General features: G+C 38.9%; 1 protein-coding gene across 5 annotated transcripts in view; it reads right to left on the minus strand.

Moving 5' to 3' along the window:
* Positions 1 to 218: 218 nt before the first annotated feature.
* The window catches only part of PCNX1 (pecanex 1), a 177,738-nt gene continuing 155,983 nt past the window's right edge, over positions 219 to 21,973 (minus strand). For all 5 annotated transcript variants that reach the window (XM_043921044.1, XM_043921048.1, XM_043921045.1 and 2 more), the window contains 8 exons: positions 17,588 to 17,688; positions 16,704 to 16,854; positions 11,363 to 11,593; positions 10,207 to 10,481; positions 8,721 to 8,926; positions 6,002 to 6,444; positions 5,453 to 5,593; positions 219 to 5,274 (listed from right to left, as the gene is read on the minus strand). In XM_043921044.1, coding sequence (XP_043776979.1) covers positions 5,134 to 5,274; positions 5,453 to 5,593; positions 6,002 to 6,444; positions 8,721 to 8,926; positions 10,207 to 10,481; positions 11,363 to 11,593; positions 16,704 to 16,854; positions 17,588 to 17,688 — 1,689 coding nt within the window. In that variant the 3' untranslated portion in view covers positions 219 to 5,133. The remainder of the gene's footprint in view (positions 5,275 to 5,452; positions 5,594 to 6,001; positions 6,445 to 8,720; positions 8,927 to 10,206; positions 10,482 to 11,362; positions 11,594 to 16,703; positions 16,855 to 17,587; positions 17,689 to 21,973) is intronic.

Consider the following 21,973-nt stretch of genomic DNA (forward strand, 5'->3'; position numbering starts at 1 on the left):
TAAGATGTAAACTACAACCTTTCTGCTAAGTGTGAAAAGATATCCTTTTATTATGAAATAGATACATTTCTATTATAGGTTGAATCCCATGTTAGCAAGCCTAAGCATCTGTTTAAAATGATTATCTTCAGAACCAAGTACATGTTTTAAAAATATGTTAGGCAGAGCTTAATATGGTAAACTCTTAATTTTCTTAATTTGACAAAAATGGACAGAAGGCAAAATGAAAAAAAATTTATTTCCTCAGTGTTTTATCCACTGTCAATACTGTATCTTTGATGCAATATATTTGCAAAAAAAAAACACCAATCCCAGCTTTTAGTTTCCATTTTAAACAACTATAGTATTTACAAGCTGTTCAGAATAACAAACACTCAGACATGCGCGCACACACACACTCACGGACATACGGGAGTACATATCTCTGGTTTATACTGAATGCTGGTAGAGGCAATGAATACTTCCAGAGCCCATGATCAGAAAAGGGAAACCCACTCTCCTTCCTCCCACCTACTTTCCTGGAATCATTTTCATATTCTTCCTTCCATTTCCTCATGCAGAGCTCATTGCCAGACTTGTATAATGTTAAGGTAATCATTTTTTACAATTTATTTTTAGTTAAATTATAGTAAGCTTTTTAAAAAAAAAGCATAAGCAGACACAATCTTCCCATTTCTATTATTTTGGTTGTAGAATCAAGCTTCATATATAAAAAATCATGTTATACTACAATTACACTAAACCCAAGAGTCATCTGGAGCAGCCATCTCATTTTTCCACTACTTCTCTGCTTTAAATTTCAAGGTATCGCCCCATTCTGTGCAAATAACCTGCAGGAATTCATCCTTATCACAATCTTAGGTGACCTTTCTTCCTGCTCCACTGAATCATAAATTCTCAGGGACAGAGCTGAGGCACAGGGAAAAAAGGTATAACCCTATATAATAGGTGTGTCTTAGAACAGAGCAGTCATGTAACCTTGTGAGGACAATCAGCTCTGGTGCCCCAAAGAATGTTACGCCGCTTCCATAAAACAGTACATAAGGAAGTTCAGCTCACATACAGAACTTATTTTCTCTAATTCAGAAAGAACACGTTGGCTGATAGGCAATAGAGACAAATTCTTATCAGAAGTGATTCTTGACAAGATGACTCGGGTGAGGTGATTCAAAGCAGAAAATACACCTCTGTTTCAAGAAAAATTAATACTTCAACTCACATACCTATCAGATATACTTGTACAATAATGAACTTCTTTCCAATCATCGTTCTCACCTAAATAAAAGTCCTAGGTATATATCAACCAGATTGTTTTGTTTTTTTTTTAAATAAGTGAAGAAAAGAGAGGCTAGTTTTTTAATACCTTATTAAAAAAAACTATACATATCAACATAATATTAATGTTTATGCTGCACAAATACATCATTATGTCTAATTTTCCTCTTTTTCCAGATTAATAAAACTCAACTTCCACATAAGACCAAAACAAAGTTCAAAGTCATGAGTTTCAACTATCATCTTCTTAAACGACACCGTTCTCTTCATGTATTTTGGAATTAAAGGAAAAGCTTCTAGAACAAAAATGGATGTTTTACACCTCATCTGAACAAGGTATGCTAACAAAAGTCAAAACGTGACTGGGTCTGTGTCCAAGCAAAGTAATTTTATGTGATTATAATATACTACAGAAAAGAACAAGAATGAATATTGAGAAATTTAAAAAAAGGGGGAGGGTGAGGTTTCGTCGATATTCATGAAAAAGTGATGAAAATAAACACAAAAGTAATTCACATTGTGGACAGCAACTTATAATTTTGCAGTTAGTAAACAAATTCAAATAATTCTCATGCAACACTATTGCTATCTTTTTCTCAAGTCACATATTTATGAAGAAAGATTTTTGCGAGTTAACTAAGAGAAAATGATCATTTTAGCCTCGGGGCAAATCGTAAGTTTAAAAGGCTCAGCTCTGGATGAACATGACTCAGTGCAGCAATCGACCAAATGAAGAATTCCTAAGCAGGGGCCCAGGGCTGCTGCTCAGAGGCAAAGGGGAATTCATTAAGGCTAAGCTACCCTTGCTTAAATGTGAGGCTGGTTTTTTATATTTTGATATGAGATGGAAAAGTAAACCAACCCAGGAAGAAAAATACATCTTTTTAATGAGCTGACGTTAAAGCTTATATTTTCACTGCCTGACATTTGGTACACAGAGTAATTTTCCATATTTCGCTCAAGAGAGAAATCTTGTCTGACTAATTCTATTTCAAGGATTAGGAGAAGTATCTCAGATATACTTGAAATATTAAGAGAAATACTTCAAATATAATGGAAGTTAATCTCCCAGTAATGGAAACTCAAAGAAGGCAGAACACTGATGAAGTCTGTTCAATAATTTCCTGAAAGGTAATTAATCTCTACTTATCTTAAAAATAGAGAGCCTCACCACCTACACTCTCAGACCCCTTAAATATCAACATATTAATCTAGACTTCTGGAAAAATTATAGGTCTTTAGAAAAAAGTCAACATATAAAATTTTATCAAGTATTGAAAAATGGTGTAAAAAGAGGGTTTACACCAAGTTATAAACTGGAAGATTAACCACAAATTTGAATTATAAAATGATTTTTAACACTAAATTAAGAATAACAACAAAAAAAAGCTAACCATTGATAACATACTCCAGAACTCTAAATAAAAATCAAACAAGAAAAAACCCCAGAAAACTATCAATAAAACTATTTAAAACAATGAAAAAAGTTAAAAGTGTTTTAATTACATATTTTTACTTTCAAATTAAGGAACTCTCAAAGTTTTGGCAACTGTGAACTAAAGATGCCAATACGTGTATACTGGAGTCTTATATGTTGATACTAATGAAAAAGGCTACGCAGGGCTTAATGAATAGCTTACCACCCTCCAAGGGAGTGTGGTGTAGTGGGGGACAGGGTTAAATAAGACATGTATAATCAATTCAATTACTGAAAGTATGTATATTTCTCTATTATAGTTCAGGTCAAATTATTCTTAAGACATGAATCCTTCCTTAATTATCAATACTTCCCCAGATGCAATTATTAGAAAAGTATTATGATTTTAAAAAGACTACAAGTTTTAGACTTAAAAAATAAGAACAGGGCTCCTTTTAGGATTCCTAATTAATAAAACTACTAAAAGATAACAAAATTCAATCTGTTTTGAGAAAACAGGGTACCTTTGTATAAAGGTTTAATAAATTAGTTGACCAAAAGTTTCTCAACAATAAGTTTTGCAGTGTGTGAAGTCTGGAAACATCAACACGAGGCACACTGGCTCCTGAATAATCACAAAAATTTAAAATTGGAAAAAGGAAAAGCAAAAGGTTTTGGAGTGAAAATGCAATCAGATGGTATATATTAGCTGTTTACTTTGTTTTCATTCCTTCTACTGAAGTGTCATGCTATACTGTAAGATCTACATTAGGATGACCAAGAGAAACAGCTTCTCTCTCCTTCTGTCTCAGAAAGATAACTTCAAACCCACACTGCTTGACAGAGTAGCCACTCAGCACATGTGGCCAGCAAGTACCTGAGATACAGCTAGTTCCACACGCTGAAACTGGAATATTCTGGATGTAACAGATTAAATAAACTGTATGACTGAAATTAACATCACCTGCTTCTTTTTACTTTTCATTCATGGGGGCAGGCAGATGGCTGCTCCTAATGCTCACACGTATATCTTCTTTGGAGTGTCACACAAAATGTGAAAAGTTTTCTGAAGGATTTAAAAAGTGCCATATGTTGAAAATGAAATCTAAACTGCAGTTCCCACCTAGACCAACTGTAAATTTGAGTTATATATTTCCCTAAATACATACAGTAAAAAAAAAAACAATGAAAGTTATGAGACAACATATGAGTTAAGTCAATTTCATCACAGATATAAATATTCCAAATTACAGTTACACACTATAAATCACAGGAAATAAAATTCAAGTCACAGAACAAGAAGAGAGGAGGGAAAGAAAAGGCAAGGTTATTAAAGTGGGATATAATGATAAGAACGGCACCATTTGGATAATTTTGTTTGAAAAAATTTTACTTGATTAACTGAACTGCATGTGAATGACTTCAAGAGCTAAGAACTCTTAAAAGGCAAGCAATCCTTTCTTTAAATTCCTGGATGTTCATCTTCTTCTTTGAAAAGCAAAAGCGTTTTCTTCCCAGAACTGACCTCAGCAGAACTTGCCCAGGTGGGAGAAGCAGGGTGGCCGGGGTGCTCCTGGTGCTGGAGCCCATCTGAAGTGTGGACACGGAAGCTGGCAGGAGTGTTCATGGGACCGAGTCACTAACTACTGGCTTTGGGAAACACCAGCAATGAAGCCACGTGTATCTTGAGATGGAGTACTCATTTGAAAGGAAACAATTGGTGGACTGGCATGAAGTACAGACTAAAGAAGAGTGAGCAGCACTGTTCCTGCTACGTATGTTTATAAGGAAAGGGAAGGGATTAATCCCAAAGGCAATTTAAATAATGGTATTTTATTTTTATATATAAATAAATGTTCTGAGAAATCTCAGACTTTAGTGCATTGTAAAAAATTAGTGCAGTTTTTTTCATTAAAGTTTTTAGAGCTCAAGGAATAAGATAAATCTATGTCTGTTCATAGTCTCTTTCACTGTACATTAAACTTTTTTACTGCTATGTGTCAAACTGACGGTTTCTACACTTGTTTCTAAAAATCAAGGTAAATGGATTTCATGTTTTATGACAAAACATGGCAATTATTTTTGGCAAAGAAATTAGAAAAATATGAGATTGTAGTTTAGAAATCAAGAATTTGTTGATTTAAAGCATAGACAATGCATAGGAAAAAACTTTTAAGGATGTATTTTAACAGAACTTTATCCTTCATGCAAAATGTTTTCTCAGCAGCTAACTTAAAAAAATATTTCAGCTTTATTTGGGGATGGAGACAGTGATGGGAGTCAGGGCGAAGGAGAGGTGCTTAACCAAGCCCACTCTATGTTCAAGTCTCTCCTACAGGATCAAAGTGATAACTGCAGGCATCTTCTGCTCTCTCCTCTTTTTTTTTTTCCCAACATCTTGGAATTTTGAGGGAAAAGAAATGAAGTTATAAAACACTGGCTCACACTTCAGCCCCAAGTTCTAGTACACCAGTTTCAATTACAGTCACATATTTATCTTCAATCTGGACCAGAAGTACTGTCTTGTCGATGTGGGATCTAGTACCTGGATCTCTGCTGCAAGGCACCCATCGGTGAATCACCTGATGATTTAGAACAAAACAAGCAGTTAGTGGCAGAGACCTTGAATACACTCACAGACTCTATCCTTACAATTAGAGGCAGTAATTCAGTTTGATAATTAAGCATAAGTACATAAATCAGCTAAAAACATGCATACAGGCTACAAAAAGTCAGGGCACCAGCTTCAGAAGAACTTACATGGCCTTCCATGCCCTCCTGAGGACTCCAGTCCTTCCAGCTATTCCTCCCAGCTTTTAACCGAATACCCTCATCAGGCCACTGCAGCTCTTTCCTTTTTGACAGGTTGATTCCATCCAGAATTTGACCGGGGTCCACAATCTACATTGTAAATAAATATGAATCATTTCCAATTCATTATTTCCTTGAAGATGAATAATTATATAATTCCAAACAAAATTTCTTTCACAGTACTCTTTGTGTCCACATTCTCCACTGCCTATAATGCAATAAAAAACAACCTAAACAGCCATGTGAGTTCCTTTTAGCCTCCTAGGAGACTGTACTGCCATGGCCACGTAACCACGGCTGAAGAGGGAACAAATATCACCAGTGAAAAACTGCTTGCTTTCAGTTTTTACATTGGCAGAAACTTTTTTGCAACATTCACAAATGTTCTTCCTTCAGACTAAGTAGTATAAGGTGTGTTTTCACAGGAGTCTTTCACTCAAAACACAAGAAATCAAAACCGGGAAGGAGAAACAGTGGAAGAAGGCTGGGCTTACTCACTTGGACTCTGTAAATCACCTCCCCCTTTTTGGCATGGGAGTTATTGGCAGGGCTTGAGGTGCTGCCGGGCTGCACGTCAGCGGCACAGCTCTGGCCGCCGTCTGTCCCGAGAAAGCCCACGAGGGTGTGATGCTTGCAGGCGGGGATGCTTTGGCTGGAGCTGCTGGAGGAAGGCAAGCCGTGCGGCACGCAGGCCGGGCCGCTCTGACTGGAGGGCTCCATCTGGTTCACCATAGAGAGGCGGGACTGGATGGACGACGGCAAGTTGCGAAGCGATATCTGGCTGGTGGAGGAGCGCCGACAAGGCACAAACCCCGTGGTGGACATCCGGAGAGACGAGTGTCGGCTGCTGTAGCAGTAAGAGGACTGGCTGGCCACGGAGGCCCGGGCGGGGGACTGCCGGGCCAGGCCGGACTGCACGGAGTGGGAGCTGTGGCTCGTGCCTGGGGAGGGAGAGACAGCAGCAACGCTCATTCTGGGCGGAACGACGCCAGCACCCTCAGCTCTTCTGTAGCTTCTAGGACCGTCTCCCTGAAGCCTCTCACCACAAATTAGCTGGTGAATTTACTGAACTTAACATTTATACCTGAAACTTTTCAAGTTGTTGAAAAGAAATAAATATCTGAGGTCTTTTTTTTCGTGTGGTTCTTATAATTTTCATTTGCTGAAGCTTTTTAAAATCCAAATTCTGGGCCATATGAAAAACACAATTAGGTAATCTATAGGAAATAGCAGGATTTAGGGTTGAGATAAATCCTAAAATTTCTTTCACTCAAATATTTCAGAATAACATGAGTACCTCTTTAATACATCAGAGATGAAATAGTTCATGGAAATGAGACAGAAATATTTATTAAGGATCTACTATGTGGTAAGCTCTGTAACTATTTCTCAAAGTAGAGTATTAATGCCATTTCAATCTACTGCAATGACAAGTTATACTATCTACAGAAGAACAGAGATGCATCACTGCAATATGGATGTGTATTAGGGATCACTACTGAATATGATCAATGATACTGAATAGCAGGTTCTTGTGTGTCCTTTTTTCTAATGGCTTGACAGAATTCTTCAGATTTGTGAAGAGTGATGTGAAGATTATTAGAAAGTTATTATTAATTATACTGAAAAATAATTACATGTGCTTTTTATCTGAAAGTTAAAAGGCGCTCATCAGTGTTAAGAGTAGAAGGTACATTTAAAGCAGCACAGTGGCAGTTTTAGGTTTTCACTCGGAAGTTAAAAAAGAACAGACAAAACGTTGATCACACACTTATTTACAGTCTTAACAATTTCAGTGCTGTAACCTTTTTTTAAATCGAAGTAAATGGTTTAAAATTTAATCTGATTCATGTTCAACATTGGGGAAAAGGACAATGCTGATCAACCAACCAGCCATCTGGGAACGGATGAAATCTGGCCTGCGAACCTGTGTACCTGTACCTGCATTCAGGTAAGATTATGGCTCTTGTGTAAAAGGCAAATTAGTAAAAGAATACCTTCCTTTGGGATAAGGGAAATTTTCTTAAATAGGATACAAAAAATTGTTAATCATAAAGGGAAAGATTAGTAAATTGCTCTACACAAAAATTAAGAACTTCTCATTAAAAAAAGACAAGCCCACTCTTCACAGGAAGAGAACAGAGAGCCAAGATACAGAATGGGAAGAGCTATCTTTGGTACAAAAAACTGACAAAAAGCTCAACCCAGAATATACAAATATAAACAGGAAAAAGATATGGACTTTCCTAGTGGTCCAGGGCTTAAGAATCCTCCTACCAGTGCAGGGGACAAGGGCTTGATCCCTGGTCCAGGAAGATCCCACATACCATGGAACAACTAAGCTCCTGAGTCACAACTATGGAGCCCACACGCCCTAGAGCTCTGCTCTGCAGCAAGAGAAGCCACAGCAATGTGAAGCTGGTGCACCGCAACTGGAGAGTAGCTACCACTTGCCACAACTAGAGAAAGCTCACACGGAGCAACGAAGATCCAGTGCAGACAAAAATAAATTAATTTTTAAAAAAATCTTAAAGATAAATAAGAAAAAGATAACCAAATAGAAAAAAGGGCAAGAGACTTAATATTACTTCAGAAAGAAGAGATGATAAACTCAAAAGTTTCCAACCACAGGTATTACCGCCATGCAAATTAAAACAATGAAGCTAAAGACCACCCCCTTCTCCTTTCTCTCTCAGAGCAGGGAGCAGAGCTGGGAATGATGATACTCAAAGCTGGCATTCCTATGTACGACTGGTCAGAGTACCAACTGGTTTAAAAAAGAAAGTCTAGAAAGATTTTTGGCATTTATATCATGAGTCTTAAACATCTTCATAAACTTTGATTTGATTTCATTTCTCAAGTTTCCAGCCCAAGGAAAGAATAAGGGATTATAACGTGAAGATTTATATACAAAGTTATAATATGCAGAAGAAACCAAATCATTGTTCAATAGGTGAGAAGTTACATAAATTATATTAGTTACATATGATTAGCCTTTAAAAATGGTACTTCCAAAGAAAGGCTATTTTTAAGTATTATGTATTTATATACATAAAATGATTAATATAGACAGGATAATGGCCCACTGGGAATCAAACAAAACATTCTGCTTACATATTTCCAAGTAGGTAATGTGGCATCCTCTTTACACACACATACCACCTGAACCCCACAGCTGAGGGGCTGACGTCCCACACAGAATTTTGGTTCAGATTACCTAGGGTCGGAGGGTAGGACGTGACAGGAGGATGAAGTCCTGCTCCGGGTGCCTGGCCTGGGTTTCCGGCGCTTCCCTGGGAGGCGCTGCTGTGGGGATCGCTGGCAGTTGTCGCACTGTTACTGGTGCTGGAGGGCCCACCTCCGGTATCAGGATCTTCGATGTTGCCACCACTGTTACATCCGGCACCACAACCTTTCCTTAACCTAGGAACAAACACCGGAGGAGGAGGCACTGTCCCGAGGCCACACCAAGATAGGTATTTTCTCCTTTTTCTAGCTGTTCTAAACATTTAATGCTACCAGTGTTCACCTTTGAAAGTCTTCATGGGGCAGTCAACATCAGGAAGCAAAAAACTCATGTTTTCATATTGCCCTCTTCAATTCACTGACTCCATTCTTAACTGACTTCACTTTTATACACTCTATCACCTTTCCTACACCATAATGAAGAACTGCACGTAACAACTTGTTCCATTAAGATCTCAGCTGGAAATAGAATTCTTGCCACTGTATACAACCCATGAAAACCTAATTGATTTAAATTCAATGTTGTAGCAAACTGAAGAGAGCTGCTGTAATAATTTTTCTTCTTCTTTTTTAAAGTGTAAAGTTTAAACTGTCTCAGTTTGGCACTGGAAATCCTGCACCCCAGAAAACCACTCAGTCCTGAGCAAACAAGGCAATTTCAACACAACACCTATTTTTCAAAGAGAAATCTTCTTTGAACACTATCCTGGTTTGTGTCCTTCCTCTTGTTTGAATAGGGGTTGATGTTAAAATGGTGAAATTTTACTTTAATGCTGGAGGAATTTTAAAGCACCTGTTTTAGAGTTCATTGCTCTAATCCTGTTTTTCTTAAGTTCTGATATTTAAAGATCTGAACAACTCTTGATCTGCGATTTTTCTTTACCACCCATCAAACTAGGATGTTCCTATACAACACATCACAACTTATTAGACAAAAGGCAGAGGAAAAAACTCATGTGCATACTTGAGGACATTACAGATTTCAGACTTGAGTGCTACTTGTTCAAATGGCAGCAGGATCTCTGCACTGCACGAGGAGGAGCTTCAACACGGGCAGCGTGCTCCCCCTACTGCCTGAATGGAACACGAAAAGAATGCAATCAACTTGCATGAGTTTCTTTCCTTTTTCTCTAGTTTGCCCTGTTTGCTGACCCACACATTATAATAGTGACAATAGCTGCAATAGAGTTTAAAAAAATTAAAGAGAGGGAATTATTCAAGATTCTATTAAATGCTAGAGCAGTGGTTCCTGACCAGAGTTGTGCATTAGGTTTATCTAATAAGAGTTTAAAGACACACATACTCAGATTCTACTTCCTAAAGCTCAGCTGTAACAAGCTTTTATTGTACCATGCCAGCTTTTTTTTTCTAAAGCGTTCCAGGTAATGCTAACGCACAAGGCGTAGGTCAGGCAGGTCAGGACACACCACTGCTGGAAAGGCAGCTCTCTGGCTCACCTGTGCCAAGTAGACACGATGAAGTTTCTGATGTTTCCCAAGCTGATGGGGCCCCCGAGAATTGCTTTAAGCTGTTCATGGCTGTCAGAGTAAGAAGTTGTCAGGGGTGAGACAAAGATCGGGTAGCCAATAGGTTGATCACAGGATGAGTTTATCATGTTTCTCAGGGCTTGCTTGGCATTCTGGATGCTACCTCTCTCTGGGTTACGGTTACGCAGGAAAACAAGCTCCTGCTGCTGCCCTGCCCAAAGGCCTCGGACACACTCCTTATTCACCTGAAAATCAGAACACACAGGAAGTAGGTTAAGGGGCTAAGAATAAAATTTATATAAATAGAAGAGCAGCAATGGGAGGGATATGAAAGACATTACAATAACCAGCTGTGAAAAGCAGGAAACAAATATAAGTAGGTCACATCTGAATGGAAGTTAACCATTTCCCACCATCATTAGGTTGTTAAATAATAAGCACCTACAGAGCTCTTCCCTTTGCTGTCTTGTAAAAATACCGAGTAAAATGTAGTCTATTTAGTTTTCTAAATAGGTGAAGCACTGAATGCTGTAACTGAGATAACAGGTATTTTTGACAGAAATGAGAGGTAACAAGTATTTAGAGTTGAAAGGATATTTGTGATTTCGTGGGGGGGGGCTGCGGTTGATTCAATGAAGAAACAAGTAAACCATTTCAAACTATCAAAACAAAATTTCAGAGATTACGCTTCCTACAGTCTTGAGACGTTTAAAAAACAACAAAACAAACCAACCAAAAAACAGGTTAGAGCAAACCATTTACAGTGAGCTACTGATCACTATCAAGTACAAGTTATAGTTTTATTTTGCAAACTAGGAATCATATCATATTAGCAATACAGGGCTGACATTTTCAGAAGAGATGCTGCCCAAACAGCACATATAACAGGCAAGAGACTGCCAAAACAGAAATAAGGAAAGGTTTTAAGACACATGAGAAAACTTCAGAAGACAGAGTACATGACTAACACAATAAATTACTAAGTGCTCATAAACAATAAATGTCAATGTAGTGTGGTTGTATGTTTTTGTTTTCTGTGAAAGAATTTCATGACTTTTTAAAAGTCTGGATAACGTTCTCTAAGTTCTACTGTTTTCAGAGGCAGACAAGGGCTTCCAAACCTTACTTTAATGACCCTGAAGCTCAGGTAGCGTCTGTTGAGCATGATGATCTTGTACTCGTTGGTGCCGTCGTCCATGACATGCCGCAGAGCGAGTAAGGAGGGCGAGTTGGCGAGCACTGCACTCCGCCACGCAGGGTCCCCTTCGTGGGCGATGACGAGGTTCTTCTCGTGGGATACAATGGCTTCGTAGAGCACAGTGGGGTCATCATATTCATCCGGAGAAGTGAAATGGTCCTATATACAGAAATAAAGATAGACCTGTATTTCTAGGAAAATTAGAGAATGACTTCCAAGATGATGAAAGCCTCGTAAAACTAAATCAGTTACTAAATTATAAGTCGTAAAAACTGGCTTATGTATTTCATTATCAGCATGTGTCAGTACTATCAGAGGTAAATGATTGAGTCTTAAATTCATCCAGGTTAGGAATTAGCTCATTACTGCTCTACTACTTACGCAGATTCCTCAGTTCAACCCTACCTGGCCTCTAAGTTTTATTAGCTAAGCCATTTTTATTTCCAATTTATATATATTTTGTTTACCTCATTTTTTCCTGTTAAAGGATTATCTCACCGTTCAGTTCAGTTCAGTTCAGTTCAGTCGCTCAGTCGTGTCCGACTCTTTGCGACCCCATGAATCGCAGCACGCCAGGCCTCCCTGTCCATCACAAACTCCCAGACTTTACTCAAACTCACGTCCGTCGAGTCGGTGATGCCGTCCAGCCATCTCATCCTCTGTCGTCCCCTTCTCCTCCTGCCCCCAATCCCTCCAAGCATCTCACCATTAAAGCTACACATAAAAGGTTTCTAAATTATGTTTCTTTTTAACTAGATGCTTTTCACTTAAAGTCTCATCTCTAGGATGCTAACAATATACAATTTCTTATCCTGCCTCTCATCTAGTTAAGATAAGGCTCAAAACTATGAGCTCTGAGGACAAATTAAGGGTCCTAAGTCCTAAAGAAGCTAGATCTTCTTGGTCTTAGCAACTACTCATTTACTTGGTAAGTTGTTATTTAATATTTGTCACATGCGAGACTCTATGGCAGATAGCCTGGATGAAACAATGGAGTATATGAAATGTATTAACACTTCCCATTCAGAAACCCCAAAATTAACAGGGGATACAGGATATAAACCCCAATAATCATAACACAATTTGGAATTTCTGAAGTGGTATGTTATTAAGGAAACACAAATACTATATTGGCTGTCTTCATATTTATAGTTAAGAGGCTGATAAATTTTTACATCCAGGTAAAGTAACTCATTGTGCTCAGGCCAACTGACTGTAGTGTGTGCTATCTGGAGGTGAGACGGTGAGAGCAAGAAGGCGATATCCCCAAGGATGCACCTCCAGGTCTGGAGGGTCACTGACATGATAACGGAAGTCTTCATTGTACATGTGGGTACATAGTGTACAAAGTTCTCCAACACATGATCTCACCTAACTCATACAATCTTGTCAAGTAGGTTGAACAGATAATGCCAGCATTTGACAAATTTGGAAACTGAAGCTCAACAAGGCTTAAGCTGGGAAAGATTGAGGGCAGGAGGAGAAGGGGGCAACGGAGGATGAGATGGTTGGATAACATCACTGATTCAATGGACATAAGTTTGAGCAAACTCCAGGAAATAGTGAAGGACAGAGAAGCCTGCAGTCCACGGGTCACAAAGAGTCTGACATGACTTAGTAGCTGAACAACAAGGTTTAGAAAATTAGTATATGATTGTAGTGCCAGAAGTTGAATACATTTTTTGAGTATTTTTTCATTCTGACATAAGATGCTCTCTTTCAGCAAGATACTCAGTTAGGGAAGAAATGACATCCTTGGATTAGTACTATTTGTACAATTACCTGAATAGAAAATAAAAGTGCAGAGACAAGCAATAAACACATTCTCAGTAAAATGGACACAAAGTCTGAAAACATTAGGCATGCCAAAAGTGGAGATTGTTCATTCCTGTCCAAGTATTTATTTTCATTGTACTTAAAATGGTTGAATGAATATGTAAACTTCTATGGACATCATTCAGCAGTGTTTTAATGAAAGATATTTGAAACAAGCAGAATGTCCATGAATAGAGAAAGAGCTGAATAAACAGAGTAAAAATTACACTCTGGAAAACTACAGAGTCGTTAAAAAAAAGTGAAATGCCTGTACAGGTGCTGACTTATTATACTAACTGGGAAAAAAGCTTGCACCCCAGATCAATTTACACAGCACGACTACATTTTTAAAAAAGGAAAATATGCATAAATATAGCTGAAAATGTCTGAATGCACTTGGGGAAAGCAGAGAAGATAGGCATCCAATTATTGGCAGTAACTGCTTCTTGAAGTATTGTATGATGGTATGGGATGACAGAAGATGTTTATTCTTGGGAGATGTTTACTTTCCATTGTTTTCCATTAGTTTTCCAATAAATAAAAAGAGATGATATTTCCAATTCTAGGAAAAGTTTTCAGAAGCATTTTAGAAATACACTTGAGAAGTTATGAGAAGATGCATAGGAAACACTATTTTTTTTAAAACGATGCAACTCATGTAACATTCACTGGCTGCCAAGTACTGTGCTAATAAGCAATGAGGATATAAAGATCACTAAGACACTATCATTGTCCTCAAGGAGATCACAGGTTGTTAAGATTTTCATTATATATCTCTTGTAAACCAAGCTAGACTTTAATTGGTGTATTTTAGCTCTAACAACCATGTAAAGTCCCTTAAAGACACTAGTGGGAAAAAAAAAATAAGGAAGTAAGCTGTTTTACAAAATGATTAAAGGACAAGAGAGAACACATGAAAAGGGAGATTTACTTAATTTCTCTGAGTTTTGGCTAATCTTCAGCTACAAAACTGTGAGTAAAATAAATGTCTGGGCTGTGGGTAATTACGTGGATGAGAACACTGATACATTACAGAACACTGTAAAATTAAACATTATACAGATAATAGTTTTAATTTCTAAAGTAAAAACAATTAAAAATTTAAAAGCACCCTATCAGAGACTGTATCTGAAACAAAGGTTAACAGAAATTTTATATATTTAGCTCTCTGGAAACAGAATCTTTTTAAAAAACAATCAGTTGAGGTATAATTTACACATAATAAATTGCACCCATTTTAAGAGCTGAGTCAGACGCACTTTGACAAATGTGTAAACCCGTGTTAACCACTGGTACAATCTAAACATAGACTATTTCTGTCATTTCAAGGCTCCTTCCTGGCCTCCGGCATTCAATCTCGACATCCCAAGCAACCACTGATCTGCTTTCTGTCACTACAGATTAGTCTGGCCTGTTTTAAATTTTACCTAAATAAAATAATACAATAGGCATTCTTTTTACACCTGACTTCTCTTACTCTGTATAATATTTGATATTCATTCTTCCTGTGGCATCTAACAGTAGATCATGTATATTTATTGCTAAGTAATATTCTATCTGTTGATGAACATTGAAATTATCTGCAGCTTTGGGCTCTTGGGACTAGAACTGCTATGCACACGCGTGTAAGTCTTTGGGTGGGCATACGCTTTCATTTTCTTGGGTAAATATGTGGGAGTGGACTTGCTGGGTCACATGCCAAGTAGTATACATGTGTACTAATACTTTAACATAGAAGCCTTTTCTGGATTTTCATGGGTACAAGTGAACTCTGGAGATGAACAGTACTGATTTACACTATCTTTTCCTGGCCCAAGAGTCTCTCACCAGCAACCCACTGTCAAAGTGATATTCAGTGAATGGCTGTTGCTTGTTACTTCACAGGTCAATCTCACTCTTCTCCAAGGTGTATGTGGATCACAGAACTTCTCCAGGCTGCATCTGTGTTCTCATCTTCTCCCCTCCCTCAGCACTCTATGGCCCTGGGTTCCCAAGTCCACCTCCTTAACCGTTCCCAATCTGTCATTGTTGCTGTCAATCATGCCTAATGATGACAGTGTGTTGTACTCAACTGTGTTGGGCCTGATTATAAGGTAGAGAACCACTGTCACAGGCTAAAAACACATGTAAGGAAATAGATTGCAAGCACCAGGCAAGAGCACTTATAGGGAGAGACAGGGATCAGAAAATACAGAGAGTCTGTGCCTCAGTTTCCTCTCTGCCAGATGGAGATAAAATACCTGTCATGATGTTTAGAATTAAAGATGTCTGTCAGGAGCTGTTAAAGAATTATGCTACATAAAAGAGCATTTCATACGTACCAGAAACACAATATCTTCTGAGAAATTGTTAAGTTTTAAAAACATTTTAATAAAAATCATTATCTTTTTCTTTAAAATACACTGAATTTTGTCTTGAAACTCTAAAGCCAGTCTGATGATGGACAATTCTGTTGCTGTTGTTCAGCTGACTCTGTGACCCCACGGACACACACCAGGCCCCCCTGTCCCTCACGGTCTCCTGGGGTTTGCCCAAGTTCATCGCCACTGAGTAGGTCATGCTATCCAACCATCTCATCCTCTGCCGCCCTCTTCTCCTTGATCCCGAATATGTTTTTTCCCCATCATCCTCAAAACAGTATTCTTTTCACAGAAATTTTCAAATACTATAGTCTATATTAGTAATGCTTCTAAATAATACGGGATGTTAACTTCATTCCATTAGGTCATGGTAAAATCCTCTGAAGAGTAATCCACCTTTTATTTGGCAGTAAGGGACATCCACATTCAAGCACAGCAGTGCATTTAATAAATACTGTCCTGTGCTCTCTATCTTCAGATTTCATCACAGCCGTCATGTGGAACGATAAGGGCAGCAAGTGCCAGTACCTAATTTCAAAATATATTCTTAAAGGGGCCCACGGCTTTAGATTTGCATTGGGGGGGGGGGGGGGGGTGTGTGTGGGGGTCTCATTTTCATTTTATTACCTTACTAGGATTATTTAATTAAGGCTGATTCTGTCCTAACCATCATTTATTCTATAAAACATGGTAAATGAAGCTCATAGTTAAGTAATACCAACACTTGTAAGACTCCTGAAATGTTGTTATATTGCACTGGGAATCAACCAACATTTTACCCACAGAACAGGCATGAATTACAATCACCTGAAGTGAAAGCAACCATTACAGGGGCCCAATGCTTTTATTTTCAATTTGTCACTGCTTGTATTTTTCTTCAAGTTCATGCCCAGGTCACACTCTACCATTACTATTCAAATTCACTGTTACACACACAGTTTCAGGCTTCTAAGATTTAATATCATGTCATGAATCATGTTTTTCTTTGTCTCAAATCATTTTTTTCAAAAGGATATCCTAAGGAACACAATTTGGGAGTCAAGTGAAGAAGTACCATTAAAACCAGCAATGTGTTAGAAATTCCTTCCTCTTACCTGATGAAGTTTAATGGACATACGAATTCCAGGGACTACTACTTTCCTCAGCAATTCCATGTCAGCAAAGATCCATTCGTCCCGAATTGAAGAAATACGGAAATCTCCCTTAAATAGGGCATGCAATCCATAGAGGAATGACTCTAAATTACTGTTAAGATTGGAGATAAAAGTTTACATATTTTGACAAAGGTCTTCCATTACACTGATTCTAACATCTGGTTATGCATCAGAATCATCTGGGAGTGTTTTGAAGATACAGATGCCAAGAACTAATGTCAGCACCCCTGAATCAGAATCACAAGGGTCAATGCTATTTGCCCTGGACCCTTGTTTATGAACTACTCTAACAGTGAGTCCCTGAACATAATCAGAAGGTAAAGACTCTGTAACTTAAAAGTAAGGAGGGCCTAATGGAAAACATGAAGTAATCAGAAAAGAAGCGTTATGTGGCATTTCTTAATTCTAATTCAACTGGGTGTTCACAACAAGAAATCCAGTTTACATTTAGAGTCCCCAAATCTAACGTACCATTCTATGAATCTAAATGTTCCGAGCAAAGATTGAAAGGAGAAAAATAAAAATAAAAGGAGGTGAACTGTTAGAAAAATAGATGTATATGGGAAGACACCAATCATACGTTATGAGTTATTTTTTTAAATGTCTTAAATTCTCATTATCTGTAGCTGTCCACACACGTGTGAATTTTAAAAGTTAGTTCTTTTAACCACTTAGAATTCCACTGTGTTTACTAAAAAGATATATACAATATCTGAAGAAACATTTGTAATAAATTAACATAGAATGTTTCCATTAAAAACCATTTCAGATTGTGGTTATAGAGCTTCCCAGTCTGTTTTTGAAAACAGCAATGCCTTCCTTACCTGGACATATGGTGGGATGCAGTTCCCAAAGCTCTCCGTCCCAGAACACAGAGTCCATAACAAAGAGTCACCAGAGATGAATCTTTGTCCACATCCAGTGGCTTTAAACAAACAAACAAAAAAAGGCAAGAAAGAAAACAAGGAACAGGGTGAATGGGGTCGAAAGTCACAAATTTCCACTTACAAAATGAGTAAGTCATGGGGATGTAATGTATAGCACAGTTGACTCCAGCTTACTAATACTTATATTAATAAGTATTATTACATATAATAAATAATAATAAATATAATAATAATTATTATACTACTACTGCATATCTGCCAGTTACTAACAGAGTAGATCTTATAAGTTCTCATCACAAGGAAAACATAATTCTGTAACTGTATGATGAAGGATGTTAACTAGAGCTGTTGTGATCATTTTGCAATATATACAAACATCAAATCATCATGCTATATACCCGAAACTAATTAATGTTGTATATCAATTATACCTCAATAAAAAAAGAACAAAAGAATGTTACTTATCAGAATGGCATATGAGTATTTAACAAATCAGAAGAATCTATTTAAAAAATCAGACAGGATAAGGAACTCAACTAGTATATACTTACTATCTCCTCAAATATAAGTTCTAATGAAAAGAAACAGCATAAAATGAAGTATGAATGTGTATAAGGAGGTTCTTTGGAATCTTTAAATAAAACTAATGCTTTCTAATAATACTGGAACAAACTAAAAAAAAAAAAAACTGGCTGTATTAGAGTGTTATGATCTTAGCTAAATATCTCAAGGTACTTGCTGATATACATCATTACTGATACTGCCCTCTCCTGAAATATTCTGTTTATTAATTAGTTACTTCTGTACTTAACCTGGCAAGCATCAGTGACAACAGCATTAGCCTATCAGTGACTATAACCACATTAAAGAAAATTAAATTGATGTCTATAGAATACTGCTTTCCTTCAACCTTTTAATTCTTTCAACAATTGCATACCTTTATTATTGACTATTAAATATATATTATATATAAAAGTATGTAATAATTATATATACACAAACAAAATGGTATACCTTATATAATACTAAAGAGAATCTTGGTAGCATCTCAATTACTGAAAACAATCGAATGCAGCGGTTCTCAAAGTGTAATCCTGGGACGCAACAGAAGTATCACCTGGGAACTTACTAGAAATGCAAATTCTAGAGCCATTTCAGACCTGTGAAGTCAAGTTCTGGAGGTGGGGTCTACCTATCACACTCCCGTCACATTCTAATGTATGCTAACATTGAAGAATCATGGATCTAGGGTTTTAATGAGCTTACTTATTCTGTATTTTCCAATGATATATATATATATATATTTATCTGAATTTATAAACCATTAAACAGAAAAGAGCAGCCAAGATACTAGCTTAATATAGACTGTTTAATTAATTACTGGGTTCAGTTCAGTTCAGTTGCTCAGTCGTGTCCGACTCTTTGCGACCCCATGAACTGCGGCACACCAGGCATCCCTGTCCATCACCAACTCCCGGGGTCCACCCAAACCCATGATGCCATCCAACCATCTCATCCTCTGTCATCCCCCTCTCCTCCTGCCCTCAATCTTTCCCAGCATCAGGGTTTTTTGAAATGAGTCAGCTCTTCGCATCAGGTGGCCAAAGTATTGGAGTTTCAGCTTCAACATCAGTCCTTCCGATGAATATTCAGGACTGATCTCCTTTAGGATGGACTGGTTGGATCTCCTTGCAGTCCAAGGGACCCTCAAGTCTTCTCCAACACCACAGTTCAAAAGCATCAATTTTTCAGTGCTCAGCTTTCTTCACAGTCCAACTCTCACATCCATACATGACCACTGGAAAAACCATAGCATTGACTAGATGGACTTTTGTTGACAAAGTAATGTCTCTTGCTTTTTAATATGCTATGTCTAGGTTGGTCATAACTTTCCTTTCAAGGAGTAAGCGTCTTTTAAATTCATGGCTGCAATCACCATCTGCAGTGATTTTGGAGCCCAGAAAAATAAAGTCAGCCACTGTTTCCCCATCTATTTGCCATGAAGTGATGGGACTGGATGCCATGATCTTAGTTTTCTGAATGTTGAGCTTTAAGCCAACTTTTTCACTTTCCTCTTTCACTTTCATCAAGAGGCTTTTTAGTTCCTCTTCACTTTCTGCCATAATGGTAGTGTCATCTGCATATCTGAGGTTATTGATATTTCTCCTGGCAATCTTGATTCCAGCTTGTGCTTCCTCCAGCCCAGCGTTTCTCATGATGTGCTCTGCATATAAGTTAAATAAGCAAAGTGACAAAATACAGCCTTGACGTACTCCTTTTCCTATTTGGAACCAGTCTGTTGTTCCATGTCCAGTTCTAACTGTTGCTTCCTGACCTGCATACAGGTTTCTCAAGAGGCAGGTCAAGTGGTATTCCCATCTCTTTAATAATTTCCCACAATCTGTCGTGATCCACACAGTCAAAGGCTTTGGCATAGTCAATAAAACAGAAATAGATGTTTTTCTGGAACTCTCTTGCTTTTTCGATGATCCAGTGGATGTTGGCAATTTGATCTCTGGTTCCTCTGCCTTTTCTACAACCAGCTTGAAAATCTGGAAGTTCACAGTTCACATATTGCTGAAGCCTGGCTTGGAGAATTTGGTTAATTTTAACTGTAAAGGAGATCCTATGTTTCCTTCTTTTCTGTCTCCCTCTCCCCCAGACACAGTCAACTCTATATGCTGAAAATATACTGCTTTTGTTACAGGGGGAAAAAAATTTTTTTTTAACTTAGCTCAGGCTTCTGCAACTGGTCAAGATAGAGTAACAAAGACACTGCTGCTAGAGTTGAAGCTCCAATACTTGGGCCACCTGATGTGAAGAGCCGACTCACTGAAAAAGATCCTGGGAGAACAAGATGGTGGAGCAGTAGGTGGACGTGGAGTACATCTCTCTTCACAATACATCAGGAATACACCTTCAGACACAGAAGTGCATGCAAAACACCAGCTGAGAGCGGACAGGAGTACCTGACCAGTGGAAAAGAATGTATAGAACCACGCAAAACTCAGTAAGATGAAGGAACTAGGGGGAAAAACAGGAGTGTTAGTAGGACTGGACTTGCCCTCGGTGGGTGAGGGAAGTGAAGCAGGGGTCCGATCCCCACAACGGGGCAATTCTCTGAGTCAGAGGAGACACATTCAAGGCTGAGAATAAAACAGCTGATCTGCAGCAGCCTAAATTGGAATCAGACAGTCCTTGCCACAGCCATACATATCCCGGACAAGAACGCTGGTCCCCTGGAAGGTGCAGTGGCTGGGAGCTGGAGTTTAGGGATTGTGGAGAGATCCCAGGGCAAGGGCTGCCAAGGGGATGTGAAGGAGGAGGTGGTGGTGGGAAATGTCTGTGGAGAAAAGCCGGGCAGCCATGGAAGCAAGGCGATACTGCCGAGTCACGTGTTGGGGGTGGAGCCACCACCACAGTCTCTCTCTCCCCACACCGCCAGCATCTGCAGCTGAACAGTAGAGAGGCTGGCCCATCAAACACCTGACACGCTGAACTACAGAGCAGGACCCCACCCAGGGTGCCCCTTTAAGTGCCTGACCTGCCAATTTACAGAGCAGGACCCCACCCAGGGGTCCCCTCTATGTGCCTGACCTGCCAATTTACAGAGCAGGACCCCACCCAGGGGTCCCCTCTATGTGCCTGACCTGCCAATTTACAGAGCAGGACCCCACCCAGGGGTCCCCTCTATGTGCCTGACCTGCCAATTTACAGAGTAGAACCCAGCCAGGGTGCCCCTTTAAGTGCCTGACCTGCCAATTTACAGAGCAGGACCCCACCCAGGGTGCCCCTCTATGTGCCTGACCTGCCAATTTACAGAGTAGGACCCCAGCCAGGGGTCCCCTCTATGTGCCCAACACACCAAACAACAGAGAAGGACCCCAGGCAAGGGAGTTAAGTGCCTGAATGGGCAGAGCTATGGAGAAAGGCTGGCCAAAGAGGCCTTCTGATCGCCAGCTATAAGAGGCTCTGAAAAAAGACTCTGATAGAGCTATAACTTCTGCAGTGGATGCAGTCCGTGTCCCTGCACACTTTGGGCCGCCCGGCTCCCCACAAACCAAGCAACTGCACCACCTTCACACTCAACTCTCACTGTTTTTTGCCACAGGCAAAAAAAGTCATGCACCTGTGCTTGCAGGGTCGCTTGATCGTGTCCAACTCTTTGCAAGCCTGCAGACTGTGGCCTGCTAGGCTTCTCTGTCAGGGAGAGGGGTTCTCCAGGTAAGAATATTGGAGCATATTAGCCAGTACTGGTTGCCATACCCTTCTAGAGTCCTATATTTCCTGCTGCCTTAGCCGCCAACTCCCGAGTACCTGGTG

Source organism: Cervus elaphus, chromosome 12, assembly GCF_910594005.1.
Source record: "Cervus elaphus chromosome 12, mCerEla1.1, whole genome shotgun sequence".
NCBI classification, from domain to species: Eukaryota; Metazoa; Chordata; class Mammalia; order Artiodactyla; family Cervidae; genus Cervus; species Cervus elaphus.